The sequence below is a fragment of the Periophthalmus magnuspinnatus genome, chromosome 10 (assembly GCF_009829125.3).
Source record: "Periophthalmus magnuspinnatus isolate fPerMag1 chromosome 10, fPerMag1.2.pri, whole genome shotgun sequence".
Lineage (NCBI taxonomy): Eukaryota > Metazoa > Chordata > Actinopteri > Gobiiformes > Gobiidae > Periophthalmus > Periophthalmus magnuspinnatus.
In genome coordinates, this window is record NC_047135.1 from 27,519,899 (window position 1) to 27,546,864 (window position 26,966).

The following is a 26,966-nucleotide window of genomic DNA, read 5'->3' on the forward strand; positions in this document are numbered from 1 at the left end:
ATCAATATACAGTCTCTGGTGTAGAAAATGGTTGCAGTTCCCTCATGTGATTTCATGAGTTTTCAATAAGGAAGTAAAATTTGAAAGTTAAAAAACTGCCAAAGTTGGATTTTTGAAAATATTTTTTCCTCAAAATCTTAAATATAATGATCATAACTGTGTTTCAGTAAAATGAGTAGTCTAACCTAGGCACTTTAATGCATTCCCGAGAATACATTGGAGCAAAGCAGATGATGTAAGAAACATAACAAAACAAAAATAATAAAATAAAACACATACACATATATAAATAGTTAATACAAACTGAGTTTTCATTGATGGTAGTTGACATTTGTGGTTTTAGAAACACAAATCTTTCACATCTGTTTTGGTCTTAAGGCCAAGAACAAACAACTGATCAGGAACTTCATTGAAACAGTGACTTCACTGAAACAGGAAAACCAAACCTCAACTTTCCATCCATCTCATTGTGCACATGATATCAGCTTTTAGTTGCATGGCTGACATCTCTTCAAAGTTTATGCAGTCGACTATTGTTTCAGAGTCATATAGGACTTTGCACCATTGCCATAGCAATTAAAAATTTAAAAACACTATTTTAAAAAATGTACTCAAAAAGTTCAAAACTATGAATAGTCCTACTGGGTCATTAATTTAATTCATCATTGTAATCCTACAAAACTGTTTCCATATTGTCCAATAATTTCTCTGACAGATATTATCAAATTTAAAATGGTCGGCTGTGCACAGTTTGTCTTTTATTTTGTATGTAATTTTACCAAAGTGTTTTACATTAAAAACAAGCCCATACCCTTTTTCTATAACCTCAGCCATTACAGACTCGTGATTAATGTTACCAGACATCAGTCCTACAGCAACACACACTGATGTGGCAGTAGGCCCCGTGCAGCCGCTGGCAGCCTATAACATGTGACCTGAGCCTTTAAAAGGAGGGTCCCGCACCTGTGCTACCTCTTGGTGGCCTCTGACGTCACCGTCTGGGAGCTGTGCAAGCAGCACGAGCACTGCATCCTTTAACTAATTATGTTTTAATCATTGGATTTATATAACACCTTTCCTGACACTCAAAGTGCTTTACAGTGCTTCATTCATTCACTCCACACTACACTTGTAGCCACAGCTGCACTGGGGCAGACTGACAGAAGCGAGGCTGCCAAACAGCTTCTCCAACCACCACCAACACTCACGCACACACCACATTCATACTAGGCAATGTGGGTAAAGTGTCTTGCCTGAGGACACAACTGTTTTTCGGCCCATTGTGGCACCTGGTATTCCCAGTGGTCTCCCATCTAGGTCAAGCCACCTGCTCACAGATTTGAGCTTGGTATGTATCTGTCCTCTTTGTTTCACATGGTTCCAAACATCATTATAGACTATGTAAAATGAGGAAATATGGCATCAGTGGAGGATCTGTCCACTTTTGCATGTTTGTATGGTGAGATGTGGGCTATGCTACCGATGCTGGCATGATTTTTAGGACTGAGCTTGTGGCCAGATGTATAAATTGCACAGCCTACAATGGATCTTAATTTAAATGAATATTCTAAATACAAATTTTCATGTAGGTTCATGTTTTCCTCCTGGAGCCACTCTTGCCGCTACAGCTCCTACTGGTCCATTGTCTGTGAGGCTCATCTTTCTGAGCAGCAGGTACTGCGCACAGGCCAAGCTGCAAATAGGTTAAGGGCTTCGGGGGTGAGACTGTGGATAGGTTGTCTGTGGGTTAGGTTCCCCCTTTCTGAGACTAAGACTGAGTTGTCAGAGGCAGAGAGGTGATCACCCCCCGAGGCTGCTGGACAGAACACCCCACTGTCTCTTTGGCTCAGCGGGGCTGGGACTCACCCTCACTGGCTGCTCTCTGTGGTTGACTCACTGCAGAGAGTGGGCATGTCCTAAAGGTGTGAAATATATTGTCCGTTCATTGATGTAGTTGAATGTGAAAAGTACAGTAACCATGAACAATTCAGATCAAATCACCCGCAGTATCAAACACGGCTTCACACATTCACTTTCAATGGTCCCAACATTGTTACTCACTATGTTTACATGCACAGAGAACTTCCAGTTTGTCAAACGAAATTCAAATCATCTTTGCCCCCAAACCTGTGAGACCACACTTGTCATAGTCTATTTTGCAGGTCAAAGAGGCAAATAAGTGTGAACAGGGGTCTAAGGTATGTTCAGGTTAATGTTAAGATTCATTTAGCATTAACACTAAGACTTGGCAGGAATTATTGCTAATAAAAATGGCTATCATACATAATCACACTTTTAAGAGACATAGATAAGCAACATCTCATTTATGTTTGCATTTGATTTTCAGACATGCTACAAACTGCTCACACTGTGTTGTATCTTCTTTTAATCAGACTGTAAACACCAGGGTCACTTCTGGCACACATCTCATGCACTTAAATGCCATAAATGTTTGACTATTTGTGAAAAGCATCGCTGCATCACTAAACATGCATGTGAGGTGTTAGTACAAAGTTTTCCACCAGTCAACCTCAGACTGTGCAGACAAACCAAGCAGCAGTTTCACAAACAGGAGACTAACTGACCCACCCCCAAAGCCTTCCGCATACAAAGAAAACCACATTCTTTTAAAAGTGGCAGTACAATGGAGGATATAACGTACGTGCTACAATTTTCATTTGATATGTGCAGTCTTAGTATGCTGTTTTACACGTCCTCCAAATGCATGAGAAATTGAATTGTGTTTTCAAGAAGTGTTTACTTAACAACAGAGAAAGGTTACATTCACACCTCATTTTGAGACACGAACCACTTTCCATCTAGTATGTGCAATGTTGTCATGGTCTCTTTTGTTACACAGTCATATTTACTATGTCCTATTTCTTTTTGAGTAGTTTTATCAAAAGTAGAAGTTTAGTTGCTGGTGGTTAAATTAATCCATCAACAAAATGGTGTAAAACAAGCTATGTGGTCTCATTTGACAGTTTCAGCCACAAAAAGGTGAAAAGGGAAAAACCATAGCTATATATATATATATATATATATATATATATATATATATATATATATATATATATATATATATATATATATATATATATATATGTATATATATATATATATATATATATATATATATATATATATATATATATATATATATATATATATATATATATATATATATATATATATCTCCATAAATACACAAAAACATGATACAAAACTGCACATAACAACTTCACAAACCAGATGTTATGTGCAGTAGTTTCATTAGTGGGAAACACGTTGACTGTGTTATGAAATTGCTCTGAAAATAACAGCACAGAGAGCAAAAGGAGAGGAGACTCAGAGAACAAAAATGAAACTATCTTTATTTGCTAATGTAGCAAAAACAGTAAAAACTAACACTGTGATCTAAATATATTATGTAAAAGTAATAATGCCCCATTGAAATAAAATAACTCCCTCTTTTTAAAAATGTAGGCGTATGAATTTGAGCAGGATGTTACACAGAAAACTGCATTATGACCAAAACTTGCACAAAAGCTGAATACATAAACATACATATAAAAACAACACAAATCATGTTGTCTCTATATTTGTGACTGGGCCCTGTGAGGATCAGTCTGTCAGTGCTGCTCTGCTCTCACACTGGAGTACACACACTCCTGCTCTCCTCTTGTGTTACTGCTCCGTTTCACTTTTCTAGAGGAGAAGTTCAGTGCTGCGTAGTTGACATCTGCACGTGTGCCCTGTAAATGTGTGTTGGAAATGAAATAAAGATGCTATTTCCAAAATCCAGAATGAAAAGTTTTTTGACTTGTCATTTCATCATAAACAAATGCATTAATAATATATAAGAAAAACATAGTAGCCTACCATAATTTCTGACATCTCACACTGTGTACTATTAATATTATCTGGAGAATCTGTAAAAGAGCATTATGTTAAACAGATTTATTAAGCTGTTAGCCATGTAAACCCTCTCACCTCTGCAGTGTGCACAGAGCCTCCCTCTCTTCACACAGAGGACGATGATCACGAGCACACAGACACACAACAGGACTGACAGAGCCACAGTCACTGGCTCCAACTGCAGCTCTGGAAGCTCATCTGAAAATATATAGAATACATTTATGTCTCATTTTACACCTTGTAGAAGCCACATTCAGTCACACTTTAATGGAACGAACAAAGTATATTTCATTAACACACAACTGCAGTCTCTCCACCACCTCCACCAGAGTTCTGACAGGGAGACAGAGCTGGCCTGAAGGACCCTTTGCCCACATCAACATCCAACAACAAGGAGCTCTAACTGACCAATCATAACAGATTATCACATTTGGTGAAATTAACAAACTTTTGAACTCTTGCATTGGAGCATGACTAAATGTATTCTATTGAGTTTGTGAATTCACCTTTTTTTTTTTTTTTTGCGATAAATGTTTTCCTATTTGTATAGTAACAAAATAAAACAAAATAAACAAAATAACAAATAACAAAATAAGAAACCCCAATCCCGAGCTCACGGTGACATCCTACCCCCCCCACCCTGGGCTCCACATAAACAAGATCATGTGTGCATACACACAGACATACAGAGACGTACAAAATACATAAGTAAATAATACATAAACACAAACTCATATACATATATGCACACATACAAATACACACACTCTATGCACAGTGGATATAAAAAGTCTACACACTCCTGTTCAAATGCCAGGTTTTTGTCATGTAAAAAAATTACATCAAGATAAATACTTTCACAACTTTTTCCACTTTTCATGTGACCTATAACCTGTACAATGCAATTAAAAAACAAACTGAAAACTTTCAGGGAGCTGAAGTAAAAATAAACAACTGAGAGAATGTGGTTGCATAAGTGCGCACACCCTTTTAGCTGTTCTAGTAGGCTTTTCCTGACATTTTTGTAGCCACATCTTCCAGCACAAGCCATGATCCGCAGAAAGCTTCCAAAGCATCAGAGGGATCTCATTATTCAAAGATATCAGAAAGGTGAAGGCTACAAAAGAATTTTCAAGGAATTAAATATACCATGGAACACAGTGAAGACCGTCATCATCAAGGGGAGAAAATATGGCACAACAGTGACATTACCAAGAACAGGACATCCGTCCACAGTTGATGATAATACAAAAAGAAAACTAGTCAGGGAGGCTGCCAAGAGGCCGACAGCAACACTGAAGGAGCTGCAGGAATTTCTGGCAAGTACTGGCTATGTAGTACTATGTGACAACAATCTCCCGTCTTCTTCATACTGTATGTCTGGGCCATGAGGTAGGGTGGCTAGACGGAAGCCTTATCTTACAAAGAAAAACGTCTGGCTTAATTTTGAAAAAGACATCTGAAATCTCTCCATGGGGGAAAAATGTGTTACGCTCTGATTAAACCAAGGTTGTACTTTTTGGACATAATTCCAAAAGGTATATTTGGCGCAAAAACAACACTGCTCATCACCAAAATAACACCATACCTACAGTGAAGCATGATGTTGGCAGCATCATGCTTTGGGGATGTTTTTCTTGAACTGGAACTGGGACCTTAGTCAGGGTGGAGGGAATTATGAACAGTTCCAAATACCAGTCAGTGTTGGCACAAAATCTTCGACCTTCTGTTAGAAATTGCCACATCAAGATGTGCCACACTGATAGGCTCCTACCCAAAAAGACTGTAAAAAAAAAATGAGTGCTGTAATGAAACCCAAAGTGCTTCAACAAAGTACCAGTTTAAGGGTGTGCATATGCTACTAAGTTATTTTAAGATTTTTGTTTTATATTTTTCCCCTTTAAAGTTTTCAGTTTGTTTTTCAATTGCATTGTACAGGTTGTAGGTCACATTAAAGGTGGAAAAAGTTGTGAAATTATTGGTCTTGCTGTCATTATTTTATGTGACAAAAACCTGGCATTTGAACAGACTTTTTTATATCCACTATCTATCTATATCTATCTATCTATCTATCTATCTATCTATCTATCTATCTATCTATCTATCTATCTATCTATCTATCTATCTATCTATCTATCTATCTATCTATCTATCTATCTATCTATCTATCTATCTATCTATCTATATATATATATATATTTATTTATTTATTTATTTATTTATTTTTTATTTATTTTTTTATTTAAATCCCCTTGCAGCTACTCATATCTTTTTAAGAAAATTCACACACACTGCGTTGGTATTACAGTCAATCAAATATTCTCTTCAGAGGCTACAATTATCTGCAGACTTAAACGTGACTTTTAGAACAGATATGACGTACCTATGTCCAGTGTGGTTCCTGTCCCAAACAGGATATGTCCACATGTGTGCACAGCGCAGTAGTATGTCCCAGCCTCAGAGGAGTGTCCTATAGTTTTAGACAGACTGTAGACACAGCTGTAGTTTGTAAAGTGGGACATGAGTCCAGTGTGAGGCTCCACAGATCCAGCTCTGAACCAGTGCACCTGCTGCTGTTGTGGACACTGGATTTGGTTCTTGTTGTTTTTGGGCTGAAGTGAGCACTGAAAAGACACTGAGCCTCCTGGGACCACTGAAGCTGAGGATGGACTCTGTGTCACATGAACACAGCTCTGTGAATCTTCTTTACTGTTAACAACCAAGAAAGTGCCATTCATAAAGTTCTGTCCATAGGGAGCACTCATCATGCAGTGGTAGATTGCTTCATCCTCTTTTCTGATATTTCGTATTGTAAAAACATATTTTGTATTCTCTGTGGTGAAATTAAAACGTTGATTCTTGAATGATTCATTTCCTGTAACATCTTTATCATATGCAGAAGCGATAAGCTGCATCATACGTCCTGGAGTTTGTTTGTACCACGTTACACGTTCATATTCAGAATAACATGTAAATGTGACAGTGTCTCCAGGTTGGACGACTGTCACAGGTATTTGGTCCTCTGCACTTTGACCTGTAAAAATCAAACAAAAACAACAACCCATGTCCTAAAATATATCACCATGATATTTCATAGTTTCTGTAGTGTTACTTACACAAGGTGCTCAGGAAGACAAAGGCAGTGAGTGGATCAATCATGGTTTCTTCTGATGTTCCAGACAGACTTACACATGTGTTTTATAGAGCTTAAGAAAGGCGGAAATAGTAGTGATTGGCTGAAGCACAAATATAACTCCCCCTACTTAGACGAGACAAAAAAATATCATTTTAAACATATGTATGCACTGTGTAGTTGACATCTGTTGTGTGCCCTGCAAATATGTGTTGGAAAAGAAATAAAAATGATATTTCCAAAATCTTGAAAGAAAAGTTTCTAACTTATAATTCCATTGGAAACAAATGTATGTATAATATATACAAAAAAAAAAAAAAAAAAAAGAGTAGACTACTATTCTATACTATATACTATACTACTATATAGGGTGGGCGCGGGTTTTTTCTTTGTGTCCAAGAAGGACAAGTCCCTGCGTCCCTGCATCGATTACCGGGGCCTCAACAACATTACAGTTAAAAATGAATACCCGCTGCCCCTTCTTGATTCAGCTTTCACTCCCCTTCACGGGGCCACCATATTCTCCAAACTGGATCTCCGGAATGCTTACCACCTTGTGCTTATTAGAGAGGGGGACGAGTGGAAGACGGCTTTTAAGACCCCGCTCGGTCATTTCGAGTATCTCGTGATGCCCTTTGGCCTCACCAACACCCCCGCGGTCTTCCAGGCCTTAATTAACAATGTTCTTCGGGATTTCTTGAACCGCTTTGTCTTCGTGTACCTTGACGATATTCTTATATTTTCCCAGTCCCCGCAAGAGCATCGCCACCATGTACGCCAGGTCCTGCAACGCCTCTTGGAAAATAAACTTTACATAAAAGCAGAGAAGTGCAAGTTCCACGCTGAGGAGGTCAGTTTTTATGGATTTATTGTGGGGCGGGGCCAGGTAAAGGCCGATCCAGAGAAGATCCAGGCAGTCACCGATTGGCGGGTCCCCGCTAACCGCAAACAGCTCCAGCGGTTCATCAGCTTCGCTAATTTTTATAGATGGTTCATAAGAGACTTTAGCCGTGTAATATCGTCCCTTACTAAACTCACCTCTCCCTCGTTACAGTTCTCCTGGTCCCCCGAAGCGCAATCCGCCTTTGTCAGGCTCAAGAACTTGTTCACCTCCGCCCCCATCCTCCACCAACCAGACCCCTCGCGCCAATTCATTGTGGAGGTGGATGCGTCGGACACGGGAGTGGGGGCTGTCTTGTCTCAAAGTTTTGACCCCCAGAACCGCCTCTTTCCCTGTGCCTTCTTCTCCCGCCGGTTGTCCCCAGCCAAGGCCAACTACGATGTGGGGGACCGGGAGCTGTTGGCTGTGAAACTCGCGTTGGAGGAGTGGCGCCACTGGCTAGAGGGGGCGGAACAGCCATTCGTGGTGTGGACCGACCACAAGAATCTCGAATATGCCCAGTCCGCCAAGCGTCTCAACTCTCGCCAAGCTCGCTGGTCCCTGTTCTTCAGTCGCTTTAATTTCACCCTTACCTACCGCCCCGGATCCCGAAACATCAAGCCCGGTCAATTCACGTTGGAGGAGAGTGCCACATCCGCCGAAACCATCATTCCTCCCTCCTGTGTGGTGGCCGCTGTCCATTGGGAGATAGAGGACACCGTCCAGGCGGCTCAGAACAACGAACCCGACCCAGGTAACGGCCCGCCAGACAAACTCTTTGTACCTAACTCTGTCCATTCGCAGGTGCTTGAGTGGGCCCATGGCTCCAAGTTCACCTGCCATCCTGGTGTCAGTCGCACCCTCTCCTTACTCAAGTGACATTTCTGGTGGACCTCTACGGACAAGGACACTCGGGCCTACGTGTCGACATGCCAGGTATGTGCCTGGGCTAAGGCCTCCCACTTACCACCCTCCGGTCTCTTGTATCCCCTCGCAGTTCCTAGGTGGCCTTGGTCCCATGTGGCGGTGGATTTCGTCACTGGCCTTCCTCTCTCCCAGGGGAATACTGTTATCCTGACTATGGTAGACCGCTTTTCCAAGGCCGCCCACTTTGTTGCCCTGCCCAAGCTCCCGTCTGCCAAAGAAACCTCCGACCAACTCACCAACCATGTTGCTCCATGGCATCCCAGCGGATGCAGACCACACTCCTCCGAGTGGGAGCAGGCACCAAGGCGGCAGCTGATCGTCACCGTGTCCCGGCCCCTGAGTACCGGCCCGGCCAGATGGTGTGGCTGTCGTCCAAGACCATCCCCCTGAAAACTGATTCCCGCAAGCTGTCCCCCCGTTTTCTTGGTCCGTTTAAGATCACTAAGGTCATCAACCCATCCGCCGTCCAGTTGTCACTGCCCCCGTCTCTCCGTATCCACCCTAACTTCCACGTCTCTCAGGTCAAGCCCGTCCATACCAGCGACCTGGACCAATCACCTCCACCTGCTGCGGAGCTTAAGATGGACAAGCTTCAGACACTCGGTGCCAGATCGTCCACGTGTCAACGTGACTACTCTTGCCTCGTTTTTGCATTTTGTCATTTTGACCTTTTTGATGCTCATTGGATTTTTGCTCCTCTCCAGGTTCCTGCTCTCCCGCTTGTTCCTGCTCCTGCCTCCGCACCCCAGCTCCGGTACAGTCCACCCTTTGTCTTCACCTCCTGTCCTGTCTTGGTCTCCGGCTTGCTCCTCGTCTCCTGCCCTGGGTCCCATTCTCTGGATTACTCCTGCTGTGTCTCCAGGTTGGACCTGTAAAAACACAGCCATAAAACACCAAATATTTCATATAATCTTTTAGTGAAGTTTTACTTACACTAGATGCTCATGAAGATGAGGGAAGAGAGTCCAGTCATGTTTCTTCTGATGTTCCAGACAGACTTACACGAGTATTTGAGGTCTTTGAAAAGTGGAAATAGTCGCGATTGACTGAAATAGAAATTTATCAGACCCTAAGTATAATGAAGGTCTGTAAAGTAGGTAGGTATTCTTCATAGAACTTAAAGTGACAGGTTTTTATGATTATGATGATTTTATGATGTCTGAAAGTTCAAGAAAAAATTCAAAATGGACAACACATTTTCAGAAGAATGTGAACAATATAGGTGTATTATGTATGGTCTTGTTTAGGGGTTTGATTTTCCACAAAAAGGTGAAAGTGACTGCCTGAAAAACTGTTGGCTAAGGCTAACTAGCTTGTGACTTCAAGTGTATGTTTGAGAGACTAGAACAGCACAAATCAGTAAATTTGTTTTACTTCCAACTAAGTCAGTTCTTTATGTTCAGATTGTGTTAATGTTGATGACTTAAGCTGCAAAGTATCAATATACAGTCTCTGGTGTAGAAAATGGTTGCAGTTCCCTCATGTGATTTCATGAGTTTTCAATAAGGAAGTAAAATTCGAAAGTTAAAAAACTGCCAAAGTCGGAATTTTGAAAATATTATATATATATATATAATTAATATATATAATTTTTCCTCAAAATCTTAAATATAATTATCATACCTGTGTTTCAGTAAAATGAGTAGTCTAACCTAGGCAATTTTAATGCATTCCCGAGAATACATTGGAGCAAAGCAGATGATGTAAGAAACATAACAAAACAAAAATAATAAAATAAAACACATACACATATATAAATAGTGAATAAAAATGAGTTTTCATTGATGGTAGTTGACATTTGTGGTTTTAGAAACACAAATCTTTCACATCTGTTTTGGTCTTAAGGCCAAGAACAAACAACTGATCAGGAACTTCATTGAAACAGTGACTTCACTGAAACAAGAAAACCAAACCTCAACTTTCCATCCATCTCATTGTGCACATGATATCAGCTTTTAGCTGCATGGCTGACATCTCTTCAAAGTTTATGCAGTCGACTATGGTTTCAGAGTCATATAGGACTTTGCACCATTGCCATAGCAATAAAAAATTTAAAAACCCTATTTTAAAAGATGTATTCACAAAGTTCAAAACTATGAATAGTCCTACTGGGTCATTAATTTAATTCATCATTGTAATCCTACAAAATTGTTTCCATATTGTCCAATAATTTCTCTGACAGATATTATCAAATTTAAAATGGTCGGCTGTGCACAGTTCATCTTTTATTTTGTATGTAATTTTACCAAAGTGTTTTATATTAAACACAAGCCCATACCCTTTTTATATAACCTCAGCCATTACAGACTCGTGATTAATGTTACCAGACATCAGTCCTACAGCAACACACACTGATGTGGCAGTAGGCCCCGTGCAGCCGCTGGCAGCCTATAACATGTGACCTGAGCCTTTAAAAGGAGGGTCCCGCACCTGTGCTACCTCTTGGTGGCCTCTGACGTCACCGTCTGGGAGCTGTGCAAGCAGCACGAGCACTGCATCCTTTAACTAATTATGTTTTAATCATTGGATTTATATAACACCTTTCCTGACACTCAAAGGGCTTTATAGTGCTTCATTCATTCACTCCACACTACACTTGTAGCCACAGCTGCACTGGGGCAGACTGACAGAAGCGAGGCTGCCAAACAGCTTCTTTAACCACCACCAACACTCACGCACACACCACATTCATACTAGGCAATGTGGGTAAAGTGTCTTGCCTGACGACACAACTGTTTTTTGGCCCATTGTGGCACCTGGTATTCCCAGTGGCCTCCCATCCAGGTCAAGCCACCTGCTCACAGATTTGAGCTTGGTATGTATCTGTCCTCTTTGTTTCACATGGTTCCAAACATCATTATAGACTATGTAAAATGAGGAACTACGACATCAGTGGAGGATCTGTCCACTTTTGCATGTTTGTATGGTGAGATGTAGGCTATGCTACCGATGCTGGCATGATTTTTAGGACTGAGCTTGTGGCCAGATGTATAAACTACAATGGATCTTAATTCAAATGAACTGGATCCATTGTCTGTGAGGCTCATCTTTCTGAGCAGCAGGTACTGCGCACAGGCCAAGCTGCAAATAGGTTAAGGGCTCCGGGGGTGAGACTGTGGATAGGTTGTCTGTGGGTTAGGCTCCCCCTTTCTGAGACTGAGACTGAGTTGTCAGAGGCAGAGAGGTGATCACCCCCCCGAGGCTGCTGGACAGAACACCCCACTGTCTCTTTGGCTCAGCAGGGCTGGGACTCACCCTCACTGGCTGCTCTTTGTGGTTGACTCGCTGCAGAGAGTGGGCATGTCCTAAAGGCGTGAAACATATTGTCTGTTCATTGATGTAGTTGAATGTGAAAAGTACAGTAACCATGAACAATTCAGATCAAATCACCCGCAGTATCAAACACGGCTTCACACATTCACTTTCAATGGTCCCGACATTGTTACTCACTACGTTTACATGCACAGAGAACTTCCAGTTTGTCAAACGAAATTCAAATCATCTTTGCCCCCAAACCTGTGAGACCACACTTGTCATAGTCTATTTTGCAGGTCAAAGAGGCAAATAAGTGTGAACAGGGGTCTAAGGTATGTTCAGGTTAATGTTAAGATTCATTTAGCATTAACACTAAGACTTGGCAGGAATTATTGCTAATAAAAATGGCTATCATACATAATCACACTTTTAAGAGACATAGATAAGCAACATCTCATTTATGTTTGCATTTGATTTTCAGACATGCTACAAACTGCTCACACTGTGTTGTATCTTCTTTTAATCAGACTGTAAACACCAGGGTCACTTCTGGCACACATCTCATGCACTTAAATGCCATAAATGTTTGACTATTTGTGAAAAGCATCGCTGCATCACTAAACATACATGTGAGATGTTAGTACAAAGTTTTCCACCAGTCAACCTCAGACTGTGCAGACAAACCAAGCAGCAGTTTCACAAACAGGAGACTAACTGACCCACCCCCAAAGCCTTCTGAAAGAGAAACAAAGAAAGAAAAGAATTTTTTTAACGTACGTGCTACAGTTTTCATTTGAGATATATATATATATATATATATATATATATATATATATATATATATATATATATATATATATATATATATATATATCAGATCAGATCACTGGTGGACGCTGCCTTATACTATATCTGTGTAAAGGGAGGAGGTATTTACAGTGAGAAAAAAAACACCTATTTCTTTACAGTTAGTGTTTGTTAGCTAGGTCTGTTGAGCTACACAAGTGTGAACTGAGCCTGATTCATGTTTTGCATAATCACTCAGGCCCCTGATGGCTGCTCTCACAACTATTTGGAATATATCACTATTGTTTTCCTTGTTTTTGTCTGTTTAACTCCCCTCTTAAACCATTTTTGTTTTCTTTGGACAAGATCTCTCCTTCACTATCTTCAAAAGAGTGGTTAGTGGCATTGACGAGGAGATGTACGGCAGATTGGGGTCCCGAGGAGCTCTCTCACAACAACAATGGCACATCCTTTTATGGAGTGGCTTGTTTCTCCAATGTAACGCTCATTGCACTCTTCACTGCACTGAATGGAGTAGACCACATTCCTTTGTTTGTGGCTTGGGTTTAATCCTTTGGGTAAACCAGTTTCGGTTTTAAAGACTTTGTACGTTTGAAATAGATCAGAAAAAGCAAAAACATGCCTGAAGACGTTTTAGATGTCGCATCAGTAATTTAGCGATCTGTAAGATTCTGTCCAATGCTCAACCCACAAGCCTACATATACCAAATTAGTTTTATTAGCAAGATGCATGGTAATTGTGTTGTGATAGTGCCCTGAAGGGGGAGTCAGTTAACACGGAGAGCAAAGTTAGGGGAGACTCAGGCCGTCAAAAACAAAAGTGAAACTTATAAAACATGATATGTCCATTGTTTCGGTGAAAATAGCATATAGCAAAAACAACAAAAGGTGACAAACTATGATATTGTTAGCAGTTAATACCCCATAGATGTAAAATACTTTAACAACTCTATACAAATCCATCATTGAGTCAACATCAACAACATCATCTGCTGCTGAAAAGCCCATGCCACTTTGACGCAAAATAGTCAAGCAACTGAAAGGAAGGCTAGAACTATCACTGCTGACCCCTCCCACCCGATGAACCATGGTTTTAAGTTTTTCCCATCTAAGCAACGCTACAAACTCCCAAGAGCCAGGGAAAAAGTCTGTAAGAACTCATTTGTCCCCACAGCTATTTTACTTTTAAACATTGCGTACATTACATTATATGACGGTGGCCTTGTGTACCTCTAAAATGCAGTGGAAAACAGCAATTAGGCCTTTATACACTTCAATATTAGAAAGAAATATATGTCTTTTTTTCACATGTAAACCAGGTGTCCTACTTTTTCGTCGAATCTTTATGCAAACATGTCGTGTTTTCAGTGATGTATTTGAACGTGACAAGTACAGTAACATTATTTCCACAGTGGAGATAAGAATCACAGACCAGTCAGATTGTTTTGAAGTGCTCCTCCCACAGATATTATTATAACAAGACTGGCATGTAAGTATTTAGATAGGTAAGACACATTATCTAATGAAGTTTTGAAGTAAATTAATGATAAATCATATTGTTTATTTTATAGATTGTGCCAGTGGTCCTGTGTTTGAGACAAAGACCTCTGATGTGGGACAAACAGTGACTCTGCAATGTCCCCGTGATTCCTCTGAGAGCAACACAAATTTGCACTGGATCAGAGTTCTCTCTGGAAATGTGCCGGAGTCTTTAGGAGGATCATTTTAGGATAAAAAATCCTATGGAACTTTGCACTCTTCCATTAAACCAAAGCAAGAACCTGGATCCTTGGTACTTAGTATTGAGAGACCACAGCAGAGTGATACTTTACTACTGTGTGAGAGTACAACATATTGAGAAAACCATGGTCTTTGCTAATGTCACATTTATAAACATTAAAGGTAAAATACTTTTATGCTCATAGTTACTATACTGTAGCTATAACTGTAGCAACTCTGGCATTCTTCAGATCTAGCCTTAGCTGTGAGAGTGGAGGTTAAAATGGTTAAAGATAAGCAGAAAGCGCCATGGAGGAATGATGACTCGGTCAGGGCACAGAAAAGGGAGTGCCGGAGGGCCGAGCAGGAATGGCGCAAGTCAAAGCTCCAGGTTCATTATGAAATTTACAGAGAAAAGATGCACATGTACAACCACAGTTTATGTAGAACAAGGCAAAGGTATTTTTCTGACATTATTGGAAGTTGTAGTAACAACTCTCGTATCCTGTTTGCAACGGTAAACAGATTAACAAACCCCCCAGCTCCACTGCCGTTAGAAATAATTTCCACATCTAAGTGCAATGAGTTTGCAGTATTCTTTAATGACAAGGTTCAGGGTATTAAAAATGCCATAAATTCCACAACACAAATAACAACCCAGCACCCACCTAGACACTTAGAGCTGACTCACTTTACACCTGTAACTGATAAAACTGTCCAAGAGATTGTCACCAGTCTGAGTTCTTCTACATGCTGCCTCGATGTGCTACCCACTAAATTTTTAAAGTCTGTGCTCAACAGTTTGCTGTCACCACTCACTCACATAGTTAATATGTCACTTCAATCTGGAACATTCCCAAGTGCTTTGAAAACTGCGGTTATCAAGCCTCTCCTAAAGAAGAGCAGTCTTGATGCCACAATATTGAACAATTATCGACCAATCTCAAATCTGCCATTTTTAGGCAAAGTCCTTGAAAAAGTTGTTTACCAACAGCTTATTAACTTCCTCGAAATGAACAACTCCTTTGATGTTTTCCAATCAGGTTTTAGACCCCACCACAGCACTGAGACTGCTCTTATCAAGGTGACAAATGACATCCGCCTGAACACTGATGCAGGCAAAGTCTCAGTCTTGATCCTGTTAGATCTGAGTGCTGCTTTTGACACTGTTGATCATGGGATCCTCTTACAGAGACTGGAGGACTGGGTGGGCATCTCTGGTACGGCACTAAACTGGTTCAAGTCCTATTTAGAAAACAGGGAGTACTTTGTTGAAATTGGAAAATGTATATCAGATAAAATGTCCCTGACCTGTGGGGTGCCCCAGGGTTCAATCCTGGGACCCCTGCTGTTCAATCTCTACATGCTGCCGTTAGGCCAGTTAATACGCAGCAATAATGTGTCTTACCACAACTATGCAGATGACACTCAGATCTATGTCTCACTAGCAGCAGGTGAATATGGACCAGTGGATTCACTCTGCCACTGCATCCAACAGATCAGTGTGTGGATGCAAAACAACTTTCTTCTGCTAAACTCAGACAAGACTGAAGTTATCATCTTTGGCCCACAGAAACATAGAGAAAGTGTCAGCAGTCACCTCCAGTCTCTCTCTCTAAAACCTTCAAATCAGGCTAGAAATCTAGGGGTAATAATGGACTCAGACTTGAACTTTAACAGCCACATCAAATCAATAACATCTGCAGCTTTTTACCACCTAAAAAACATTGCAAAAATCAAAGGTATACTGTCAAAGCCAGACTTAGAGAGACTTATCCATGCATTTGTCTCCAGTAGGTTAGACTACTGTAACGGCCTGCTCACTGGCCTCTCCAAACGAGCCTTAACACAGCTGCAGTACATCCAGAATGCTGCTGCTCGGGTCCTGACTAGAACCAGGAAGTATGAGCACATAAGTCCTGTGCTCAGGTCTCTGCACTGGCTTCCTGTAGCTCAAAGAATAGACTTTAAAGCAGCTCTGCTTGTGTATAAGTCTCTCCATGGCCTAAGTCCAAAGTATATCTCCGACATGTTAGTGCCATATGAACCATCTCGCAATTTGAGGACTTCAGGGATCGGCCTCCTGCTGGTGCCCAGAGTCAGGACTAAACATGGGGAATCAGCGTTTCAGTTTTATGCAGCTAAAACTTGGAACAGTCTTCCTGAAGATGTGAGACAGGCCTCTACTTTGACAATGTTTAAATCCAGACTCAAAACAGTTCTGTTTAGCTGTGCATATGACTGACAGGTTTTTATTCTGCACTCTTCTCTTTTAATGTTGATTTTATGATGATTATTTGTGATTATTTATGTTTGATTTGTGTGATTTTAATGTCTTTCTTATTCTGTAAAGCACTTTGAATTACCTTGTGTACGAATTGTGCTATACAAATAAACTTGCCTTGCCTTGCCTTGCCTGTGGCAGCCTGTGGACACATTCTCTTTGTGAATGGAACTAATGTAAATGTTACAGGTATTATTTGTTTTTATTTGTTGATGTTTACAGGTCTAAAATGCATTGTTTTTCATTGTTGATGGTTATTTTTCTCAGAGTACAGTTGTAATTTACACACAGCTAATATCGCTCTTATCCTGCTGAGTACTGTCTTGGGTCTCATTGTCATTATTACTCCCATTTGTCTGACCATGAAGAAGCTCAACAAACCAAACCAAGGCCACGATCAACAAAAACTACAGGTACCAAAATATATTTAAACAGATTGTTCATGTAAAAAAGTTCATGTTGATGTTGATTTTATGATATTTTTAAAAATATTATTTCCTCCAACAAAGGTGGAGGTAAAAAGGTCAGACTGTGAAGCTGCACTGCATCGGGCAATTGAAGCGTCTGTAACAGAATGGGTCTACACCTACGTCACTTTTGTTCACGTCAAGGGGGTGGGTCTACATGAATACACAAAAACATGATACAAAACTGCACATAACAACTTCACAAACCCAATGTTATGTGCAGTAGTTTCATTAGCGGGAAACACGCTGACTGTGTTATGAAATTGCTCTGAAAATAACAGCACAGAGGGCAAAAGGAGAGGAGACTCAGAGAACAAAAATGAAACTATCTTTATTTGCTAATGTTATTTTCGGCAACTATAGCATTTTGAAAACAGTAAAAACTAACATGGTGATCTAAATATATTATGTAATAGTAATAATACCCCATAGAAGTAAAATAACTCCCTCTTTTTAAAAATGTAGGCGTATGAATTTGAGCAGGATGTTACACAGAAAATTGCATTATGACCAAAACTTGCACAAAAGCTGAATACATAAACATACATATAAAAACAACACAAATCATGTTGTCTCTATATTTGTGACTGGGCCCTGTGAGGATCAGTCTGTCAGTGCTGCTCTGCTCTCACACTGGAGTACACACACTCCTGCTCTCCTCTTGTGTTACTGCTCCGTTTCACTTTTCTAGAGTAGAAGTTCAGTGCTGCGTAGTTGACATCTGCACGTGTGCCCTGTAAATGTGTGTTGGAAATGAAATAAAGATTCTATTTCCAAAATCCAGAATGAAAAGTTTTTTGACTTGTCATTTCATCATAAACAAATGCATTAATAATATATAAGAAAACATAGTAGCCTACCATATTTTCTGACATCTCACACTGTGTACTATTAATATTATCTGGAGAATCTGTAAAAGAGCATTATGTTAAACAGATTTATTAAGCTGTTAGCCATGTAAACCCTCTCACCTCTGCAGTGTGCACAGAGCCTCCCTCTCTTCACACAGAGGACGATGATCACGAGCACACAGACACACAACAGGACTGACAGAGCCACAGTCACTGGCTCCAACTGCAGCTCTGGAAGCTCATCTGAAAATATATAGAATACATTTATGTCTCATTTTACACCTTGTAGAAGCCACATTCAGTCACACTTTAATGGAACGAACAAAGTATATTTCATTAACACACAACTGCAGTCTCTCCACCACCTCCACCAGAGTTCTGACAGGGAGACAGAGCTGGCCTGAAGGACCCTTTGCCCACATCAACATCCAACAACAAGGAGCTCTAACTGACCAATCATAACAGATTATCACATTTGGTGAAATTAACAAACTTTTGAACTCTTGCACTGGAGTGTGACAATATGTATTCTCTTGAGTTTGTGAATTCACCTGTTTTGTTTTTTGGGTTTGTTTTTTTTTGCGATAAATGTTTCCCTATTTGTATAGAAACAAAATAAAACAAAATAACAAATAACAAAATAAGAAACCCCAATCCCGAGCTCATGGTGACATCCTACCCCCCCACCCTGGGCTCCACATGTGTGCATACACACAGACATACAGATATGTACAAAATACATAAATAAATAATACATAAATACAAACTCATATACATATATGCACACATACAAATACACACACTCTATGCACAGTGGATATAAAAAGTCTACACACTCCTGTTCAAATGCCAGGTTTTTGTCATGTAAAAAAATTACATCAAGATAAATACTTTCACAACTTTTTCCACTTTTCATGTGACCTATAACCTGTACAATGCAATTAAAAAACAAACTGAAAACTTTCAGGGAGCTGAAGTAAAAATAAACAACTGAGAGAATGTGGTTGCATAAGTGCGCACACCCTTTTAGCTGTTCTAGTAGGCTTTTCCTGACATTTTTGTAGCCACATCTTCCAGCACAAGCCATGGTCCGCAGAGAGCTTCCAAAGCATCAGAGGGATCTCATTATTCAAAGATATCAGAAAGGTGAAGGCTACAAAAGAATTTTCAAGGAATTAAATATACCATGGAACACAGTGAAGACCGTCATCATCAAGGGGAGAAAATATGGCACAACAGTGACATTACCAAGAATAGGACATCCGTCCACAGGTGATGATAATACAAGAAGAAAACTAGTCAGGGAGGCTGCCAAGAGGCCGACAGCAACACTGAAGGAGCTGCAGGAATTTCTGGCAAGTACTGGCTATGTAGTACTATGTGACAACAATCTCCCGTCTTCTTCATACTGTATGTCTGGGCCATGGGGTAGACGGCTAGACAGAAGCCTTATCTTACAAAGAAAAACGTCCGGCTTTTTCAAAAAGCCATCTGAAATCTCCCAAACGCATGGGGGAAAAATGTGTTATGCTCTGATGAAACCAAGGTTGTACTTTTTGGACATAATTCCAAAAGGTATATTTGGCGCAAAAACAACACTGCTCATCACCAAAATAACACCATACCTACAGTGAAGCATGATGTTGGCAGCATCATGCTTTGGGGATGTTTTTCTTGAACTGGGACCTTAGTCAGGGTGGAGGGAATTATGAACAGTTCCAAATACCAGTCAGTGTTGGCACAAAACCTTCGACCTTCTGTTAGAAAGCTGAAGATGAAGAGGAACTTCATCTTTCGGCACGATAGTGACCCAAAGCATACATCTAAATCAACAAAATCAACCGGAATAAGATTGAGGTTTTGGAATGGCCCAGCCAGAGTCCAGACCTGAATCCCATCAAACTCCTGTGGGGTGATCTGAAGAGGGCTGTGCACAGGAGATGCCCTCGCAATCAGATTTGGAACGGTTTTGCAAAAAAGAGTGGGCAAATATTGCCACATCAAGATGTGCCACACTGATAGGCTCCTACCCAAAAAAGACTGTTAAAAAAATGAGTGCTGTAATAAAACCCAAAGTGCTTCAACAAAGTACCAGTTTAAGGGTGTGCATATTTATGCTACTAAGTTATTTTAAGTTTTTTTATTTTATATTTTTCCCCTTTAAAGTTTTCAGTTTGTTTTTCAATTGCATTGTACAGGTTGTAGGTCACATTAAAGGTGGAAAAAGTTGTGAAATTATTGGTCGTGAAAGACCAATAAGTTGTGAAATTATTGGTCTTGCTGTCATTATTTTACGTGACAAAAACCTGGCATTTGAACAGACTTTTTTATATCCACTATCCATATATATATATATATATATATATATATATATATATATATATATATATATATATATATATATATATATATATATATATATATATATATATATATATATATACACACACACACACACTTTTTTTTATTTAAACCCCGTTGCAGCTACTCATATCTTTTTAAGAAAACTCACACACACACTGCGTCGGCATTACAGTCAATCAAATATTCTCTTCAGTCTACAATTATCTGCAGACTTAAATGTGACTTTTAGAACAGATATGACGTACCTATGTCCAGTGTGGTTCCTGTCCCAAACAGGATATGTCCACATGTGTGCACAGCGCAGTAGTATGTCCCAGCCTCAGAGGAGTGTCCTATAGTTTTAGACAGACTGTAGACACAGCTGTAGTTTGTAAAGTGGGACATGAGTCCAGTGTGAGGCTCCACAGATCCAGCTCTGAACCAGTGCACCTGCTGCTGTTGTGGACACTGGATTTGGTTCTTGTTGTTTTTGGGCTGAAGTGAGCACTGAAGAGACACTGAGCCTCCTGGGACCACTGAAGCTGAGGATGGACTCTGTGTCACATGAACACAGCTCTGTGAATCTGCTTTACTGTTAACAACCAAGAAAGTGCCGTTCATAAAGTTCTGTCCATAGGGAGCACTCATCATGCAGTGGTAGATTGCTTCATCCTCTTTTCTGATATTTCGTATTGTAAAAACATATTTTGTATTCTCTGTGGTGAAATTAAAACGTTGATTCTTGAATGATTCATTTTCTGTAACATCTTTACGATATGCAGAAGCAATAAGATGCATCATATGTCCAGGAGTTTGTTTGTACCACGTTACAAGTTTATATTCAGAATAACATGTAAATGTGACAGTGTCTCCAGGTTGGACCACTGTCACAGGTATTTGGTCCTCTGCACTTTGACCTGTAAAAATCAAACAAAAACAACAACCCATGTCCTAAAATATATCACCATGATATTTCATAGTTTCTGTAGTGTTACTTACACAAGGTGCTCAGGAAGACAAAGGCAGTGAGTGGATCAATCATGGTTTCTTCTGATGTTCCAGACAGACTTACACGTTTGTTTTATAGAGCTTAAGAAAGGCGGAAATAGTAGTGATTGGCTGAAGCACAAATATAACTCCCCCTACTTAGACGAGACAAATAAATATCATTTTAAACATATGTATGCACTGTGTAGTTGACATCTGTTGTGTGCCCTGCAAATATGTGTTGGAAAAGAAATAAAAATTATATTTCCAAAATCCTGATAGAAAAGTTTCTAACTTATAATTCCATTGGAAACAAATTTATTTATAATATATACAAAAAAAACAAAAAAAAGAATAGACTACTATACTATATTCCATTAAGACACAAGGACCCTTTGCCCACTGTCACACCTAACAACAAGAACTCTAACTGACCAACCATAACAGATTATCATTTTTGGTGAAATTAACTAACTTTTGAACTCTGCTACAGCGGAGCATGACAATATGTATTCCCTTGAGTTTGTGAATTCACAAATTCCTTTTTTATTTATTCCTGCACACTGTGTGGGTATTACAGTCAGTTAATGAAATGCTCTCTCTCATTTACAGTGTGTTGCATTGTATGTCCTGGAGTTTGTTTATACCAATAAACTTTACTCATTGCACCAAAAGAACCCAAACATGTAAATGTGACAGTGTCTCCAGGTTGGACCTGTAAAAACACAGCCATAAAACACCAAATATTTCATATAATCTTTTAGTGAAGTTTTACTTACACTAGATGCTCATGAAGATGAGGGAAGAGAGTCCAGTCATGTTTCTTCTGATGTTCCAGACAGACTTACACAAGTATTTGACGTCTTTGAAAAGTGGAAATAGTTGCGATTGACTTAAATAGAAATTTATCAGACCCTAAGTATAATGAAGGTCTGTAAAGTAGGTAGGTATTCTCCATAGAACTTAAAGTGACAGGTTTTTATGATTATATAATGTTTATCAAACAAAAACAGACATAATGTGTGCATTGTGACACAGTGCAATATCAAACACTGTCAAAGAGTTTTGCTAATGTCTGAAAGTTCAAGAAAAATTTCAAAATGGACAACACATTTTCAGAAGAATGTGAACAATATAGGTGTATTATGTATGGTCTTGTTTAGGGGTTTGATTTTCCACAAAAAGCTGAAAGTGACTGACTGAAAAACTGTTGGCTAAGGCTAACTAGCTTGTGACTTCAAGTGTATGTTTGAGAGACTAGAACAGCACAAATCAGCTCATCTGTTTTACTTCCAACTAAGTCAGTTCTTTATGTTCAGATTGTGTTAATGTTGATGACTTAAGCTGCAAAGTATCAATATACAGTCTCTGGTGTAGAAAATGGTTGCAGTTCCCTCCTGTGATTTCATGAGTTTTCAATAAGGAAGTAAAATTCGAAAGTTGAAAAACTGCCAAAGTTGGATTTTTGAAAATATTTTTTCCTCAAAATCTTAAATATAATGATCATACCTGTGTTTCAGTAAAATGAGTAGTCTAACCTAGGCACTTTAATGCATTCCCGAGAATATATTAGAGCAAAGCAGATGATGTAAGAAACATAACAAAACAAAAATAATAAAATAAAACACATACACATATATAAATAGTGAATAAAAACTGAGTTTTCATTGATGGTAGTTGACATTTGTGGTTTTAGAAACACAAATCTTTCACATCTGTTTTGGTCTTAAGGCCAAGAACAAACAACTGATCAGGAACTTCATTGAAACAGTGACTTCACTGAAACAGGAAAACCAAACCTCAACTTTCCATCCATCTCATTGTGCACATGATATCAGCTTTTAGCTGCATGGCTGACATCTCTTCAAAGTTTATGCAGTCGACTATGGTTTCAGAGTCATATAGGACTTTGCACCATTGCCATAGCAATTAAAAACTTAAAAACACTATTTTAAAAAAATGTACTCAAAAAGTTCAAAACTATGAATAGTCCTACTGGGTCATTAATTTAATTCATCATTGTAATCCTACAAAATTGTTTCCATATTGTCCAATAATTTCTCTGACAGATATTATCAAATTTAAAATGGTCGGCTGTGCACAGTTTGTCTTTTATTTTGTATGTGATGTTACAAAAGTGTTTTATATTAAACACAAGCCCATACCCTTTTTCTATAACCTCAGCCATTACAGACTCGTGCTCAATGTTACCAGACATCAGTCCTACAGCAACACACACTGATGTGGCAGTAGGCCCCGTGCAGCCGCTGGCACCAGTCAACCTCAGACTGTGCAGACAAACCAAGCAGCAGTTTCACAAAGAGGAGACTAACTGACCCACCCCCAAAGCCTTCTGAAAGAGAAACAAAGAAAGAAAAGAAATTCTTTTAAAAGTGGCAGTGCAATGGACGATATAACTTATGTGCTACAGTTTTGATATGTGCAGTGTTGGTATGTTGTTTTCAGGTACTCTAAATGCATAAGAAATCTACTTGAGTTTTTTTTAAAGTGTTTACTTAACAACACAAGACGGTTACATTCACACCTCATTTTGACACAAACCACAACTTTCAATCCATCATGTGCAGAGCTGTCACGGGGTCTTGTCTTACATAGTCACATTTACTATTTCTCAGTCTGTTAAAACATTATACAAGGGATTCATTTTTGAGTAGTTTTGTCAGCCTTTTTGTTGGTGTTGGTTAAATTGATCTGTCTTCAAAATGGCGTACAAGAAACTATGTGACGATTCTGCTCTCTTTTGTCAGTTTTAAATAGTTTCAGTGGCAAAATGAGGTTAAATCATGTCAGCTGGTCAATGTTTTTGGTGTAAGTACATTTCATCACTCTTCCAAGTAGCTGGTAAAAGATTGCTTTGAACTGAGGAACTAGCTGCACTGAAACTAAAAAGTTGTTTATTTCAAGAAAGGATCTGTTATATTACGACTGAAATATCCTCACATGTGAACTGTCAGTAATGTCAGTAGGAAATGAGAAATGTGAATAAAGAATGCATTTATAAACAAAGAGCATCTCCTGTCCTCACAAAAATATCAAACCATGAAAAGTTGTCAGCTTCTTTCTTTCTCAACTCCACAAAATAGTAGTGATTGGCTGAAGCACAAATATATCTCCCCCCTACTTAATGAATAGTATCTTAGACTTGAACTCAAAAACATTTAGTGGACAAGTAGAGACTGTAATTCAAACAAGGGTAAATCAAAATCTAAAAAGAAGTTCATGTGAGACTAGGAAGACTAAAGAAAAGAGAGAGAGGGGAGGAGGGATGGAGTCTGAACTTATGAGGAAAAGTGTGTTTGGCCCAACATGTATCCGCACTTCACACTCCGCCCCTGCAGCCAGGTGTTTGTGATCAGAAACATCTGGCTTTAATTAGCGCAGTCCTCTGTGATGTCACATAGTACTTGAATTTCCTGTGGCCACTGGAGGCAGCACACACAGTTTTAGACTGTTTTTGAACACAAAGCTGCAAATGTACCTAGTAACACTGCCCAAAAAAGAAGTAGGAACAAACAATTCTATGAAAACACAATATACACAGTTTGATTTAGTTCCTCTCTAAGGTGTAAACATAAGTCATGTTTAAATATAGCTACAGCCATCAGTATTAGAAAAAGTAAAACGCATAAAACAAAAGTTAAAAATAAATAAATAAATAAATGAATTGATGACTAAAATCCAAATATAACACAGTATATTTGTGACTGGGCCCTGTGAGGATCAGTCTGTCAGGGCTGCTCTGCACTGGAGTACACACACTGGAGTACTGAAGTACACACACTCCTGCTCTCCTCCTCCTTTATGCAGTAGTAGTTGTATTGTCACACAGGAAGTGCTGCTTAACAACATGTCCTGTTCACACACATAGGCACATAACTGCAACATTGTGAACATAAGCAGGACAATTACATGAGTATTTATAATGATTAAAGCTCAAGTAATAAAACAAGTGCCAAAAACAACTAAAGAGATCTGTTGTCAAACAGTAGAAAGCACCATGTCCCTGTCCCTCCCCAGGCACAAACATGGGCTCCCCCAACACTGTGATGCTCCAGCCGTTTGTGTCAGTGTCACTGTCACTGGATAAAAGCTACATGTCATTTATGAGAATGTTATATGTATTTTCTGGACTATAAGTCGCTCCGGAGTATAAATTGCACCAGACAAAAAAATGCATAATAATGAAGAAAAGAACATTTATAAGTCTATATTGTAAGTCGTATTTTGGGGGGAAATTTATTTTACAAAATATGAGAACATCAACAGACATTTCATCTTTAAAGGCAAGTTATAATAATAACAATAAACTAGAGAACAACAGCCTGAACATATAACGTAACACATTTATATTTATTCAGCTACATGAAGCAGAGGCAGTGAACTGTTGATGTGTCTGGTTTGTTAACGTAAGATATTAACAGTTAATCAGACAAATAAAGCATAAACAACAAGTTCACTCTTCAAATCACTGAATCCATATATTTCTTTATCCTCAGTGTCGCTTCTGAATAATTCCACCAATTCCAGAAGAAGTTCCTCTTTCTGCTTCCTCTTCTGTGTGGCTATTATCAGATTCAGCAGAATACGACTTTCTTTTAGGGGGCATTTTTGTCCAGTCTTTCTCAGAAGTCTTTTAAATTACCGTAATGTTGAAATTTAAAATATTCAATGGTATGATACTGGTACACAAGCCTCGAGTGCCCTCGCGCCCTTAGAGTGCCCATATGTGTGTATATTTATTTTTACTGTCCTTCTTGAGTAAAACAAAAGTCGTCTGCTGTTTACAGTGTCTTTTGGAGACGTTATTTCCACTGTGGTCACATAAAGCTAAGTACAGACCAATCAGAGAAAGCTCCACCCTTTTCATATCAATATAATAAGACAAAGATGCCTGTTTATATTACACATCACACAACGTACTCAACGACGTAATACTACAAGATCCAGAAAATGTGGCCTTTATTATACGCAGCACTTGTCTTCCAAGTGGCCCGTAAGTATTGACACTTTAATAAGATGTTGTGTCTGCTCATTGTTTGTTTAACTACATTTATGCTGCAGGATGTACGGACATGTCTCTATTTGAGACAAGAGCTCATGACCCTGGAGAAACACTTACTCTCACCTGTCCACGTTCTGTCAAAACTACAGCGTCACAAACATTTCATTGGATCAGAGTTGTTTCTGGAAGTTACCCAGAATTTTTAGGAGGAACTTTCTCATTTGAATATGAAGGTGTTAACAAGACTCCTCACACCACGACAAAACAAGGAGATGAAACGTTCGATCTGATCATACATCAGTTGTCTCTCACTGATACTGGATTTTACTACTGTGTGAAAGTAGAAGATCTTGAGATGGAATTAGTATTTGG

General features: G+C 39.2%; 1 protein-coding gene and 1 long non-coding RNA gene across 2 annotated transcripts; both read right to left on the minus strand.

The window, feature by feature from the left end:
- Positions 1-18,064: 18,064 nt before the first annotated feature.
- LOC117377345 (uncharacterized) lies at positions 18,065-18,416 on the minus strand. The gene is made up of 3 exons (XR_008648837.1): positions 18,362-18,416; positions 18,251-18,300; positions 18,065-18,124 (listed from the first exon to the last, which is right to left on the minus strand). It is a non-coding gene; the product is annotated as an uncharacterized LOC117377345 (long non-coding RNA).
- A 1,430-nt stretch (positions 18,417-19,846) lies between these two features.
- On the minus strand, positions 19,847-21,645 carry LOC129456165 (uncharacterized). The gene is made up of 3 exons (XM_055224687.1): positions 21,584-21,645; positions 20,851-21,501; positions 19,847-20,064 (listed from the first exon to the last, which is right to left on the minus strand). The coding sequence occupies exons 1-3, from the start codon at positions 21,624-21,626 to the stop codon at positions 19,847-19,849; spliced, it is 912 nt and encodes a 303-aa protein (XP_055080662.1). The 5' UTR covers positions 21,627-21,645.
- Between the last annotated feature and the right edge of the window lie 5,321 nt (positions 21,646-26,966).